At 47.6% G+C, this 14216-nt stretch overlaps 1 protein-coding gene across 3 annotated transcripts in view; it reads right to left on the bottom strand.

The window, feature by feature from the left end:
* Nucleotides 1-913: 913 nt before the first annotated feature.
* The window catches only part of ARHGEF37 (Rho guanine nucleotide exchange factor 37), a 75456-nt gene continuing 62153 nt past the window's right edge, over nucleotides 914-14216 (bottom strand). For 2 of the 3 annotated variants that reach the window (XM_049874046.1, XM_049874047.1), the window contains one exon: nucleotides 7685-12318. In XM_049874046.1, the coding sequence (XP_049730003.1) occupies nucleotides 12109-12318 (210 nt within the window). In that variant the 3' untranslated portion in view covers nucleotides 7685-12108. Of the gene's footprint in view, nucleotides 6339-7684; nucleotides 12319-14216 lie in introns of those variants that run through there. The other variant, XM_049874048.1, reaches the window with a different exon arrangement.

Below are 14216 nucleotides of genomic sequence, written 5' to 3'. Positions count from 1 at the left end.
TGAACATCCTGTGTATGCGTGTGTGAGAGAGACTGTGCTTGTATTTTTATTTTATAGTTGCTGTTCTGACCCATAGCTTTTTTATGGGGGGGGGGGGCTGGATAAAAAAGAATTGAAAATGAAAACATTTAGAAATTTAGGGGGAAAAAGTAGGGGGAAGGTGTGCTCACAAAACACCAACCACATCAGCAAGGCTATCTACAACTGCACTGTCAGCAGATTGTGAAAGCTTTGTGAGAGACTGAAGTAATTCAGGATGGCCGATTCTAATCACTAGAGAGTATTTGAGGACATGGTAACAGTGATGTTCACAGAGGAACAACCTTTAGCCTCTTAAGACATACACTTGCTTTCAGTTTTGAAAGAGTTCACGCAGTGAGGGGGTGTTTTTCTGAGCGTTTCAGTTGGTGAAGAGTCAAGAACACAGTCATAAGGAGAAAAGCTGAAAGCACGGGGAGTGTTAGCCCAGAGAGGCAAGGACTCAGGCACAGCGTTGCTGCCTGTAAAGTTTGGAAGGGATACTGGGGAAAGAGGGAGCAAAAGTGGCTTGAGTGACCAAGGATCTATCATTTATTAGTCACTTACAGGTACCAGGTACAGTGCTAAATGCTTGCTCATTTTATCCTGTTTACATATCCCAACAACCTTTTGAAGCAGGACTATTTCCTGGTTTCCCACAAAGAGGAAAGCGAGGTTTTAGAGAGATTAAGTAACTTGTTTAAAGGAGGTCACATAGTAAGTGTTGAGACTGGATTTGAACCCATGTGTTTGCATGTGAAGTCTGGACTTCTAACAACTGAAGCCGCTGCTGAGGCTTCCGCCTCTCGACCAGAGATCCCCCACCCCCGCCCACAGCCCGCCAAGCCAGCCTCCTTCTCCCCCACCCCCTTGCAGCCCACCAAGCCTTGGTTTCTCACTGCAGCTTGGCCTGACCGCGCCACAGGCCCTAACCGCGGTTTGAATTTGGCGCAGATATCCCACACATGCGCAAAGCAATATCTAGGCGCATGTGCACAACCTTCAAGAACCGAGGCTCCCAACTTGGCCCCTGACCTGAACTTCACTGGAAGGAAGATGTTCTCTGGCACACAGCTGCATCGGAGCCCATTTGTAAAGCGAAAGTTCCCTTCCTTTTTAAATGACTCAGCACCTGGATCTCCAAATATGGACATGGGAGGGATCAGGGTGTTGGATATTGGCCGCCAATACTGCCCCCTAGGAACTGGAGGGCATAAAATCTCCAAGCTCCCCTGGGGCTGAGAGCACATGGTCTTTTGGCTGCTAGGCTCCAATTGCTCCTTGTTTGCGCAAGCAATAAATTTGCATTTTCTGTTTCCCTTGCAACTGTGGCATGACATCCATCTTATTTCGATCGGCTAATAGGACAAGTTAAGAAACCTCATTCCATTACACAACCACCCTGCCAGTTCCAACTCCCTCTTTATCCCACAGGTCCCCTCCCAAGTCAAACCTCACCTTGGCCCATAGGACCAATTCTTTCCTCGAATGGGAGGGTTTTAAGCAGCTCTAGGAGCCTGGGTGACACAAGCAGTTTGCAATTCACAGCTAACAAAGGCTAGAGACTCAAACCCATCCAGAGGCTTCATGGAAGAGAAAGTCCTGATGATCTACCTCCATAAAGATTACAGCCAAGAAAAACCTATGGAGCAGTTCTACTCTGTAACACATGGGTTCGCCATGAATTCGGGGCTGACTTGATGGCAGCTAACAATATCAGGCCAGCCCCCAGGGCTCAGCATGAAATCCCCTGAACTGCTGACTGGGCTGGAACCTCGTGCCCAATCCTCAATCCTGCCTCCTGCCATGTTCTCCAGCTCCTTAATGTGCCTGATCCCTAAGATCCCACAGTTTTATACTAGGACTCTGACCCAAAGACCAAGATCTTCTTGCTGCTCTCTGACCTGGATTTGATCCCTGTCCTGTCTGGACACTGGGAGCTGCTGCCCTCAAGTGCCCCCGCAGGGCTCCAGTTGCCTTCTGGATATGGCTACCTTCCCCACATCCCTGGGGAGTGGGCCCCAGGGCCACCACACCCTCCCAACTTTACAACTCCTTCACCTGACTCAGCCTCCTCCTAACTTGGCAGCTGGACTGTGTCTTCAGCCCTGGATCTGCCCCAAGAGAGAGGTCTGGGATTCCATCCCAATGGCTCCAACAGCTTGTCTTATGATATGCCTGTAGGATGAAACCCACAGTGGCTGGCTGCTGTTGAGATAAGCGGGATTTTTTTTTTGTTTGGTTGGTTGGTTTGGTTTGGTTTTAGCTTGCTGTTCTGAAAGCCTCCTATGTGCCAAGCTCTGTGTTAAGCATGTACAGTGAATTCCCTCATATAACCCTCAAACAGCCCTGTGAGTTTTCAATAGCAGCTGAGGTTATTGCTATTAATCTGCTGATCTAGTCCCAGGCCAGAGGCTCTGCTGACGTCCCCAGAAGCCCTGATACCCCAGATTCAAGACAAGCAGCCACTTCCCTGGCCAGGAACTTTACCCCCACTTCCTGTCCCCCTGACCCAGGCCTCACTGCCCCTTCTGAGCCAGGGTCAGACTCAGGTGCTTGCCAAGGCACTGCAGATGGAAGATGGTGCCTGGTCCCCCGCCCCCAGGGTTACAGGGTCTGGTCCTTATCCAAGGCCTGGCTCTGCTCTCACAGTGGCTAGTGGCTCTCCTCCTGGCCGTCTACTCTGGGGCCTGCAGGAACAGCCTCAGCTGGCCAAGACTGCGGGAAGCTCAGCAGACTCCCATAGCTACTGACCCTGGAGCCTGACTCACTCACTGTCTGGGGATGAAGACGCTTCCAAGAGCTCCATGTTGAGAAGGCTGGACAGTCCCCTGACCCTGGGAAGTGCAGAGAGACCTGGTGAGAATCCCTAATCTTCCAAGAGGTCTGGGCAGCCTGAGACGCAGAGGTACCTGGGTCCCATCGTGCCACTAGCCAACCCTTTCTGCACCCCTGGCTGCTATTGGTTTATTAGTCAGGAAATGGAAACCACTCTCTGCATTTTGAGCAGAAGGAATTTAATATAGGGAGGAGGTTACACCAGTGAAAGAAGATCTAAGAAACACCACAGAGATTAGCAACAGCAAAAAGACACTACAACCCCAAGAGAGGAGGAACTCAGGGGAGAGACAGTGTAACTGGCATCCAGGATCTGGGCCATCTGACAGAAATGGAAACATAGCCAGTCCTGTCCAACAGGACCTGGGAGCATAAGGGCTGGGGAGCTGTCCAGTGAGAGCTGGAACCAAGCTTGAGACCTAGCCACTGACAGAGATGCTCCCTGAATCAGTGAGAGGGAGGCAAATACCTTGGCTTTTCCCTTCCTCCCACCTGCCAGTGCCTTCCATTGGCCGAACCTACCAAGAAACCAGAGAGCAAAGAAGCCTGGGAAATAGAGTCCCCAGCAATACAGAGCAGAGCAGGACAGGGAATGAATGTGAGAACAAACAAGCAAATAACCAATCTCTGGAGATTCGAGCTGCTCAGGAGGGGTAGCTCTGACTCCAGTCTGCCCAGGGTCCAGGGCTCTGCCAAACCTGCCACCATTGTTTAGAGCTCTGTTCCCATTCACGGCCCCATGGATGCCCAGACCCTGATGGGGCAGGCAGGCCCGAGATGGGGATCCCAGAAGTACCCTGAGAAGTTCTGGAAACATGGGGGCTGCCTGAGACCATATATACCTTACTGAACAGTAGTAGTTGATGCTCCTAGGCCAGCCATAAGTCAAAGTCCAGGAGGACAAACTGCAAGGGACCCTAAGCCTATGTCCAGAGAAACTGCTCCAGTAGTATCAAGAGTGCCTGATGAAAGCCTGATTATCTGCCCACCTTGTCTGAGTGCAGTGGACCGTGGAAAGCCCTATAGCTGGAGGGAGGCAAGAGAGGATCTAGGGCGCTGTGTCCGTGAGCATTGCCCTGGATGGGAAACCTGCCCACCCTGACCTGACTGGCAGCACATAGGATGGCAGATGAGGGAGAGGCACCGGAATACCTTTGGGGCGTGACAAGAGGGCAGCAGCCTCTGAGGAAAGAGCTGTGCCCAAACCCAGCCAGTTCCTAAGGAGCCTGGACCTCTACCTAGGGAACTGGGCTAGGCTTTGTCACCACTCCACGCACAGGGAGACAGACAGGCCCTGCAAACCTTCCTCCAAACTTCATGCCATCTCTCCTGAAGTCCCTGTAATAATGATAACTATGTTTATTGAGCACTAAGTATGAGCAAGAGTCTCCAGGTGGTGCAAATGGTTAACGCACTCGGCTGCTAACTGAAAGGTGAGAGGTTGAGTCCACTCAGAGATGTCCACGAAGAAAGGCCTGGTGATCACTTCCAAAATATCAGCCATTGAAAACCCTGTGGAGCACCGTTCTGCACTGACATAGGGCCACCGTGGTAGGAATTGATGGGACGGCAACTGATTTTTGTTCTCTTTTTAGAGTATGAACCAGGTTCTGTGCTAGGTGATTTATACCAGGATTTTATTTAATCCTCAGAAGAAACCTTGTGACATAGATACTACAGGGACCCTCACTGGTGGGCCAGAAAAATATGGCCAACGATAATGAAATCTGAAAACAGTAATAATAACATAAAAGGAAACAATATTCCCCTTAGATATAAAGACAGAAAACTAACACCCAGTGGAGTGCTGAGTAAACTGGGGACACGTAAAGGCATTTCACAGGAAGTATAAAGATTGGAAACTGATTCTCCAGAGGAAATGCCCAGCTGGAGCAGTCAACCCACACTGAAGCAGAAGATGCAAAGACGGGGCCTGTTTTGAACCACAGTCTCTACACAGGAGATTTCACATAAAAAAATAAAATAAAAAACCCTAGTTTCTGGTTTCTCTTGAAAAATCAGAATATCTGGCACTACTAAGTTCGTACTCTGATGTGTCTACAATTGGTTGGAGCCAAGAAGCTGTGGTTCCTTTAGACGGAGTGTGCATGCTCTGGGCCACCACAGTCCTCACCACTCCCTAGTGTCTCTCGCCTGGACTTTTCTCTCATTTGCGTTACTTGCGTAGCACCATGGGCATTTCTGTTTGATCCCAATGGTACCTCCCACCCCAACTCTCAGGTGTTTGGTGCCCTCTGCTGCCACCTGGTAGTCACAGTTCACACGTCTTATAATTGCACGTTGGTGATGCTACCATATGATCTATCACCATTTGCACTGGTTATCTCATTTAATCCTCTCACCCACCCTGTGCGAACAGGAATTGCCATACCTATTTTACAGATGATCAAATAGGAAAGAAAGTTGGGCTCAGAAATTACCAATAAAAAGATGCATGGAATCCAGCTCTTTCCTGACTCCCAGCTTGTGACATTTTAGGTTCTGCCCTACCACAACAGGCCCTAAAATGACATCATGCTTGCAGTTACATCCTGGTGGTGTGAGCTCAGGGACCCCTTGAGACAAGCTAGAGTTCTACAGTGAGTACTTTGGGGGCTAAGTGGGGCCCTCATCAAACTTCTTCACATAAGGAATCCATAAGTAAGTTTGCTTCTTGCTTATGGTCAAGTAGGCCTTGAACTTAGGTTTTCTAAGGCCAATCACTGGCTACTTTTCACACCACTATGGAAAAAAGTCCTGGTGATCTACTGTCAAAAACCCAGCCTCTGAAAACCCTATGGATCACAGTTCTATGCTAACACACACAGGGTCACCATGAGTTGGAGGTGATTCGCAGAAACTGCTTTTATATATACATATGTGTGTGTGTGTGTACACACACATATATATGTATATCATGTTGTTGTGTACTGTTGAGTCAATTTTGACTCATAGTAACCTCATATGACAGAATAGAACCGCCCCATAGGGTTTCCTAGGATGTAATCTTTATGGAAGCAGATCACCAGGTCTTCTCTCCATTGAGCAGCTGGTGGATTTGAACCACTGACTTTTTGGTTAATAGCTGAGCCACCCGGGCTCTCTCTCTCTCTCTACATATATGCATATATTAAGGAATTGGCTCATACAATTGTGGGGGGCTGGCAAGTCCAATATCCATAGGCCAGGTGACAGGCTGGAGACTCTTGCCGCTCGTGTCCCAAAATCCATACGTCAGGTGTTGGGAAGAGTGAAAAGTTCTAGCAACATGTCCATTTATAATAGTCCTGAGACAGAATACACCCTAGGGAAAACTCCCTTTTTGCTTGTAGAGCTTCAAATGATTGGTTGAGGCTCATCCACATTATGGACGGTAATCTGCTTTTGTTGTTATTGTTGATTGTCATGGAGTTGATTCTGACTTATGGTGACACCATGTGTTACAGGGTAGAACTGCTCCATAGGGTTTTCTTGGCTGTAACCTGTACAGAAGCAGATCAAAATGTTCAGTAATGGTAGCTGGAGAACATCCAGTTCTTCTGGTCTCATGGCAAGGGAGGCAGTTGTTCATGGAGGCATTAGCCACACATTCCATATCCTCCTTCTATTCCTCACTCTCCTTCCTTTGTTGCTCCAGGAGACTAGAGACCAATTGTCATGCCTTGGATGGTCGCTTGCAAGCTTTTAAGACTCCAAGCACTATGCAATGAACTAGGAGGTAGAACAGAAGCACTAAACACGTTATTAGGTCAATTAACTGGGATGTCCTGTGAAACCATGACCTTAAACCTCCAAACCAAGGAATCGAATCCCATGAGGTTTTTGGTTGTACATAAGTTGTCTCAGCAGCTACTCTTTTTTTTTTTTTTTTGTCGTTGTAAATATATCTATCACATAACTTTTGCCAATTCAACTTATTTTAAGTGTACGACTTATTGACACCAATTGAAATAATTGGCTGTGCAACCCTACCCTTAATCAATGCAATTTTTCCATCACCATTTTCCACTCTCTCTTCCACCCTCCTTCCTGCCCCTCGTACAAAACCAAAAAACCAAACCAGTGCCGTCGAGTCGATTCCGACCCATAGCAAACCTTTAGGACAGAGTAGAACTTCCCCAAAGAGTTTCCAAGGAGTGCCTGGCGGATTTGAACTGCCGACACTTTGGTTAGCAGCCATAGCACTTGCCCACTATGCTACCAGGTAATAAACTTTGGTCTCTATACATTTATCTTTTCTTGTCTTTTCATATAAGTGAGGTCATACAATGTTTGTCCTTTTGTGATTGACTTAGTTCACTCGCATAATGTCCTCCGGCTCCATCCATATTGTGGCGTGTATCAAGACTGCATTTCTCCTACTGGCTGAGTAGTGCTCCGTTATATGCATGGACCACATTCTGTTTATCCATTCATTTGTAGACAGACATTTGAGCTGTTTCCACATTTGGGCTATTGTGAATAGTGCTGCAACGAACATTGGCGTACAAGTCTCTGGGTCTCTGCTTTCAAGTCTTCTGGGTATATACTTGATAGTTCCATTTTTAGTTTTTTGAGGAACTGCCACACAGTTTTCCACAATGGCTGTACAATTTTGCATTCCCACCAGCAATGGGTAAGAGTTCCAATTTCCCCACATCCTTGCCAACATTCGTTATTTATTTTTTATCTTAGCCATCCTAGCGGGAGTGAAATGGTATCTCATTGTGGTTTTGATTTGCATTTCTCTAATGACTAATGATGCTGAGCATTTTTTCATATGTTTGGTGGCCATTTGAATGTCCATTTTGGTGAAATGTCTAGTTAAGTATTTTTTCCATTTTATGATTTGATTATTTGTCTTTTTGTTGTTAAGTTGTCAAAGCTTTAAAACATATACAGCTACAGTAATCAAAACAGTCTGGTACTGGTATAGCAATAGACACACAGACCAAGGAAATAGAATTGGGAGTCTGGAAATAAACCCACACATCTATGGTCAACTGATTTTTGACAAGGGTGCTAAGTTCAGTTGATGGGGAAAGAAAAATCTCTTCAATAAATGATGTTGGGAAAACTGGATTTCCACATGCAAAAAAATGAAATAGGATCCATGCCTCACACCATACACAAAAACAAATTCAAAATGGATGAAGGCCCTAAATGTGCAAACTAAAACTATAAAACTCTTAGAAGAAAACACCGGGGCAATGCTGTAGGGCCTAGCTTTTAACAACAGATTATCTAACAACAAAAACACAAACAGCAAAAGACTAAATAAATACATGAGACCTCAGAAAAATTAAAAACTTTTGTTCATCAAAAGTCTTGACCAAAAAAGTGAAAAGGCAAGCTACCGACTGGGAGAGTATCCTTGGAAACCAAATGTTATAAATTGAATTGTGTCCCCCGCAAAATGTGCGTCAACTTGACTAGGCCACCATTCCCAGTATTCTGTGATTGTCCACTATTTTGTCATCTGATGTGATTTTCTTATGTGTTGTAAATCCTACCTCTATGATGTTAAGGAGGCAGGATTCAATCTGTCAGATTAGGTTGTATCATGAGCCAATCTCTTTTGAGATATGGAAGAGACAGGAGAGCAGAGAGACTGAAGGACCTCCTACCACAAAGAAACTAGTGCCAGGTGCAGAGGGCATCCTTTGGACCCAGGGTCCCTGCGCTGAGGAGCTCCTAGACCAGGGGAAGATTGATGAAAAGGAATTTCCTCCAGAGCCAACAGAGAGCAAAAGCCTTCCCCTCGAGCTGGTGCCCTGAATTCAGGTTTCCAGCCTCCCAGACTGTGAGAGTATAAACTTCTGTTTGTTAATGCCATCCACTTGTGGTATTTCTATTACAACGGCAATAGATAATTAAGATACCATACATCTGATAAGAATCTAATAACCAAAATATATATAAAACTTGGATAACTTAACAAAAAGACAAACAGCACATAGAGTTTTCTTTGGCTGATATTTTCAGAAGTAGATTGCTGGGCCTTTCTTCCTAGTCTGTCTCGGTCTGGAAGCTCCACTGAAACCTGTTCAGCATCACAGAACACTCAAGCCTCCACCAACAGACGAGTGATAGCTACACTCGAGGCACATTGGCAGGGAATGGAAGCCGGGTCTCCCACATGGAAGGTGAGAATTCTACCACTGAACTGCCACTGCGCCTATCCTAACACTTACACTATGGGAAACTGATTGTTGCCTTGTCTGTCTCCCCCTGAAAGAACAGGGACCCGATCTGTCTCATTTCTCACTGTTCCCCAGCAGGAAAGGCCCGCTCCTGGAGGCATCAAGGGTATGCAGTAGACACTTGTTAAGTGAAAGCATGAATGAACAAGGTGCCATTTATATACATAGCAAGTGTTCAGTGAGTAAATGGAACACCGAGGCATCCAACTATCCAACTGTTAGAGCCATACAAATTCCAGAAACATTTTCATCTTTGAAGTTCTTTATTCCTAGCAGTTCACATCAGTTACTCACTGAGCAAGTGCTCATCATATTAACCAAGGATTCATTCATCTTTCCTTTGATGTTATAATCTTGTCTTCACATCCAAAACTGCATTGGGGCCCAAAGGGTTAAAGAGGTCTCACTCCATTGCAAAGAGCAAGGGACACCCTTGTGAATCAGTCTTCAACTTCTGGAAGTCCTGTTTGGTTCATAGGCAAATACCTTCACAAGTTTAGCGTGTGGCAGCCCAACAGTGAAATAAATAAGACACAGTACAGTGGTTCTAGGCATCTGGGGGAAAAAGGGCACATTACACAGAGTTCCCTGGAGAAAATTCTGGCCATTCTCCATCTTCTCAATACGCATTTTCTCACCCTTCAGTGACTTTTAATCTCATCCCCTAGCCTATGAGAAACCATAGCCCATGTGTTACTGAGTACATTTTTATTTTCCGTTCATGAGATAGACTTGGTTCCAAGTATATTTCTGTTCTCTTTCTTATACGTACAAGAACATCCAATTTTCACTCTGGTCCCTTTTAATGGCACTTAATAAATATACATTCTGGGACCTGACAGAATAGGCTGTCCCAATTCAAACTGCCTCTAAAGCTGCCTGTCCAGAAAAGGCCTTTCGAAACATCTAGTACAAAGCTCAAATGGGGCACACGCGAGCTTATGGCTCATGGCTGTCTCTGAGCTCGGGACTATCTCTTCTGCCCCTGCGTCTCTAGGGCAGAGGTTCATACCCCTGACCACACATTGGAAACCCCTGGGGACCCTTCTGAATTCCTACAGCTTGGGCCACACCCCAGACCATTACATCAGGATCTCTGGGGGGGCAGGGGGATCCTGGCCCAGTCACCTGCTCCCCTGGTGAGCAGCCCAGTTGAGGACCACAGAGATAGAGGCCATCACCATGCCAGCACACAGTAGGCTCTTGGTATTTGTGGACCCACAAATGGGTCTCCTATTTTATTATCTGCTCCACTACACTTCCTATTTTTATAAGAAATCTGAGCAGGAAAGAGAAAGGAAAATGAAACAAGAGCGTCTTGTAAAGCGAGTTTGGAGCTGGGGAAGGGATTGTGGGACTGGGTTTCTCTTGCATTATGCTGAGTCTTCATGCTTTAACAAGCCCAGAGGAGGAACGTTATTGTCTGTCTGACACAGACATGTATATAATTCCTGAGAGCCCTTCAAAAGCCAGAGCTAACAGCTTTAGGCACTGCAGTTATAATAACACAGAGAAAGCCTTGGAAACAAATCTAAACTGCCACCTGTTTTTACATACGCTGTAACGTGGGTTGGTTTCAAACTTTGTAATTTGTATTAAGATCACATGGGATCACCTTTTCTCCCTTCTGTGGATCTTGCCATGACTCTGAGCCCAAAGCAACAACCTAGAGATGAGGACCCACCAGTGGCTACACCTGAAAGTGCCCCAATGAGTTGTTCTTCCTTGAACAGGAACTGTTTTGAGGGGCTTCAATTTCCAGGTTCAAAAAAGAGATGGACAACAGGTTTGATCTCACCGAGTTCAGGAGATGGGCTACGTGGAATAACGTATTGAGAAGGATCCTGAGGTAGAACCAGGGTTTATGGGAAAGGACGCCATATTGATTAATAACGTCTGCTGTGGGCATGGGAATACGGGTGACAGCATAAATGCTTCTGTTTGCCAGCCTGGGCCAGCTGGTGGCTGGGGCCATCCTGAGACCACTGCTGGTGCCACCTGCTACCAATAGTAATTGACAGTGATATCACATTTCACAATTTACAAGGGGCCTCACATCCTTAGCCTCAAGCCATTCTCACCGCAGCCCTGGGAGTTAGGACTTTATGGATGGTAAAACTGAGGTTGTGTCATATGTCTAAGGCCCCACAGCCAAGGCTATCATGTTCACTGCTGTCTCCAGGCCCTCATTGGCCTCCTGGAACCATCCAGGATTCCCCCTGACTCCCCTTCTACCTGGAATCAGGAAACCAAGGCATTACTTAACCTCCCCCACCCACTACACCTTTAATTACCTGCTTCTCAGAGCTTCCTTTATGATTTGCATGCTGCTTGGTCCCCTAGTCCAGAGAACACAGCTACAGTGTTTATAACTGCTGCCAACAGCCTCACACACGCCACCTAACACACCCTGAAAATCCCTTCTTCCCTGGAACAGCCTCTGCATTTGCCCACACACATTCCAGAACTGTGACTTGAACATACTCCCTCCCAAGGTCCAGCCAAGAGTCTCCTGGGAGCCCTGCCACTGCATTGACAAATCCCTGGAGAGGGCCCTGGGGTTCATGACCGAGACAACTCAGCTCCCAGCATGCAGGAATCATAGGTGGCTGCTCAGCTATGGTGTCTCCTGACACCACATCTAGGAGGTAGTTCTCTACTTCTCCTGCAGCCACACAGCAGACAGGTAACATTCACCTGGGTGACCCACTCGCATGGACAGGCCTGAATGGGGCTCAGGTAAGACTGGCCAGAAGTTGTAGGCACATCTGGCCAATCAGCTGTGACCTGCCGTCCAGGGTATGGTGATCCCAAGTTGCAACCACTTCTTTTTGCAGACATGAGTGGTCCTGGCTGGAGCCCTGGGAATGCCATAAAGCCTTTCATGCCCATCCATGCCAGGCATTCTGGAAGGCCCACCCACCTCCTGTGGCGGCCTTCTGGGTGCCCTTCACCCCACCCTAGCCCGATCTCCTCTTCCACCCCTGCCTTTTCTTTGCTTCCTTTCCCTCCCGGGTCACAGCCTCTGAGCCTCCTCATCCCTGTGGCAATGTGGGCTCCAAGGCAGCATCTAAGAGGGTAGTCTCCAGCCCCACAGAGCGGGGCTTGGGGCCCGGGCCAGGAAGCTGGAGGGCACGTAGCCTCTCTGTCCATTCACATCCACAAGACTCCATTCCGGGTTCCCCTTCTTGTCCTGGGCCTCCAGGACAGTCACCGGCTGGCCTGGCAGCAGACTTACTTCATGGCTGCTTCTGGCCACAAAGGGGTACACTGCCACCACCTGAAACACACGGGCAACAAATGAGACAGAGCGAGCAGACGGACAAACCCAACCCAGAGAGGCTGTTTGTCCTGTTCCCCTTCCCTGACTGTGGTCCCCCCACTGCTGGCCATCCATCACCTCCCAAGTTCATCCTTTGTGCTGAAGACAAGGACTACTTATGCTACCACTGTGGCTAATACTAACTATGTGGCAGGATTGTTCTAGTGCTTTACCTGGTTTGGATTTTCACAACAATGCTGTAATTCTATTTGCCCCATTTTTCAGATAAGGGAATTGAGACTCAGAGAAATCAAGGAACTGATCCAAAATCACACAACAGAACTAGAACATGGACCTAGGCCTATCTGACCTCAGGATGGGTGCCCTCAATCCATTGCTGCCATCTCAGTGGCAGAGGACTCACACTGTTTCCCTCCCCAGATAAGGGTTCCACCTGCCCAGGCCAGTTTCTCAGCTTGGGGAGAGGTAGGGGTTGGGTGACTTGGTTACTGTTTAGGGAAAGGCATTGAACTGAAGAAATAATTGGAGCAGTGGTCATATATTAGGCTAATATAGAATGTCTCTGGGCCTCAGTTTCATCATCTGCAAAATGGAAGTAATGCTATTCTCCACCCGGGTAGTCGTACGAATTGAATGAATAAAAGCATGTGAAAGGCTTCACATAGTGCCTGGTACATAGCAAGGGCTCAGTAAACGCAGGCTGCTTTTATTATTTTTATCATTTACTGTTACTACTACTAGCATAAGCCTCAGGAACAATAAGGAACTAGGAGGGGTTAAGATGGCGCTATGAACAAAGAAGAGGCAGCTGTTGTGTTTGGGTAGATGGACAGCTGTGCCAAGCTGAGAGGTGAAGGCACAGGAGCTTCTGCCGCACCCCTGGGTGATGCTGCAGCTCACGGGACCCCAGGGCACTGCACCCTGGTCTGAAGGTGGGCCCCGACTCTCCCCCTTGGCTCTGCATTTTCCCTGTTCCACTGACGGGCAAAGGCAGGACAGAGCAGCACGCACTCCAGCACCCACAGCACCCAGAGCAGGCAGCCGAGAGGTGACCTGGGTCTTACTTCCCAGGGACACCCCCCCACTGGCTGGAGCTGGATGGCAGGGGCAACCTAATTCCCCTCCCTGGAGAGGTGGCCATGACCTCTGGTGGGATATCGTGTGTCTCTGCTAAAAGGTTGGGAATGCCCAGCAGGATACAGCTCAGAGAACCTTCCAGGGGGTGTGGCACACACTGGCCAGGGCTTCTGTGGGCATCCACGCAGACCCCAACAGCAGGCACTCCAGGCTTCTCAGCCACCTGGCCTGAAGCATCCCATAGCAGCCAGTCCTCGCTGCCTCCGGCTCCAGTCTGAGTCATTTCTGCTGCTCCTCCGTCACCTCTGAAGCGCCTCACTTACTGAAGGCTGTGGTCTTTGATCTTTATTAGTAAGTGCTTCAAGTCCTCTTCATTTTCAGCAAGCCAGGTTGTTTCATCTGCATAATGCAGGTTGTTAACGAGTCTTCCTCCAATCCTGATGCCCCGTTCTTCTTCATATAGTCCAGCTTCTCGGATTATTTGTTCAGCATACAGATTAAACAGGTATGGTGAAAGAATACAACCCTGACACACACCTTTCCTAACTTTAAACCAATCAGTATCCCCTTGTTCTGTCCAAACAACTGCCTCTTGATCTATGTAAAGGTTCCTCATGAGCACAATTAAGTGTTCTCTCACTTAGCATCATGTTTTCAAGTTTCATCCACGTTGTGGTATTTATCAGTACTTCATCCCTTTTAATGGCCAAATAATATGACATCAGAGTCCCTGGGTGGTGCAAAAAAGGTTAATGCGCTCAGCTGTTAACAGAAGGGTTGGAGGTTCACGTTCACCCAGAGGTTCCTTGGAAGAAAGG

The sequence above is a fragment of the Elephas maximus genome, chromosome 2 (genome assembly GCF_024166365.1).
Source record: "Elephas maximus indicus isolate mEleMax1 chromosome 2, mEleMax1 primary haplotype, whole genome shotgun sequence".
Classification (NCBI taxonomy): domain Eukaryota; kingdom Metazoa; phylum Chordata; class Mammalia; order Proboscidea; family Elephantidae; genus Elephas; species Elephas maximus.
Note: the sequence above shows the minus strand (reverse complement) of the source record. Positions and strands in the feature narration are given on the sequence as shown.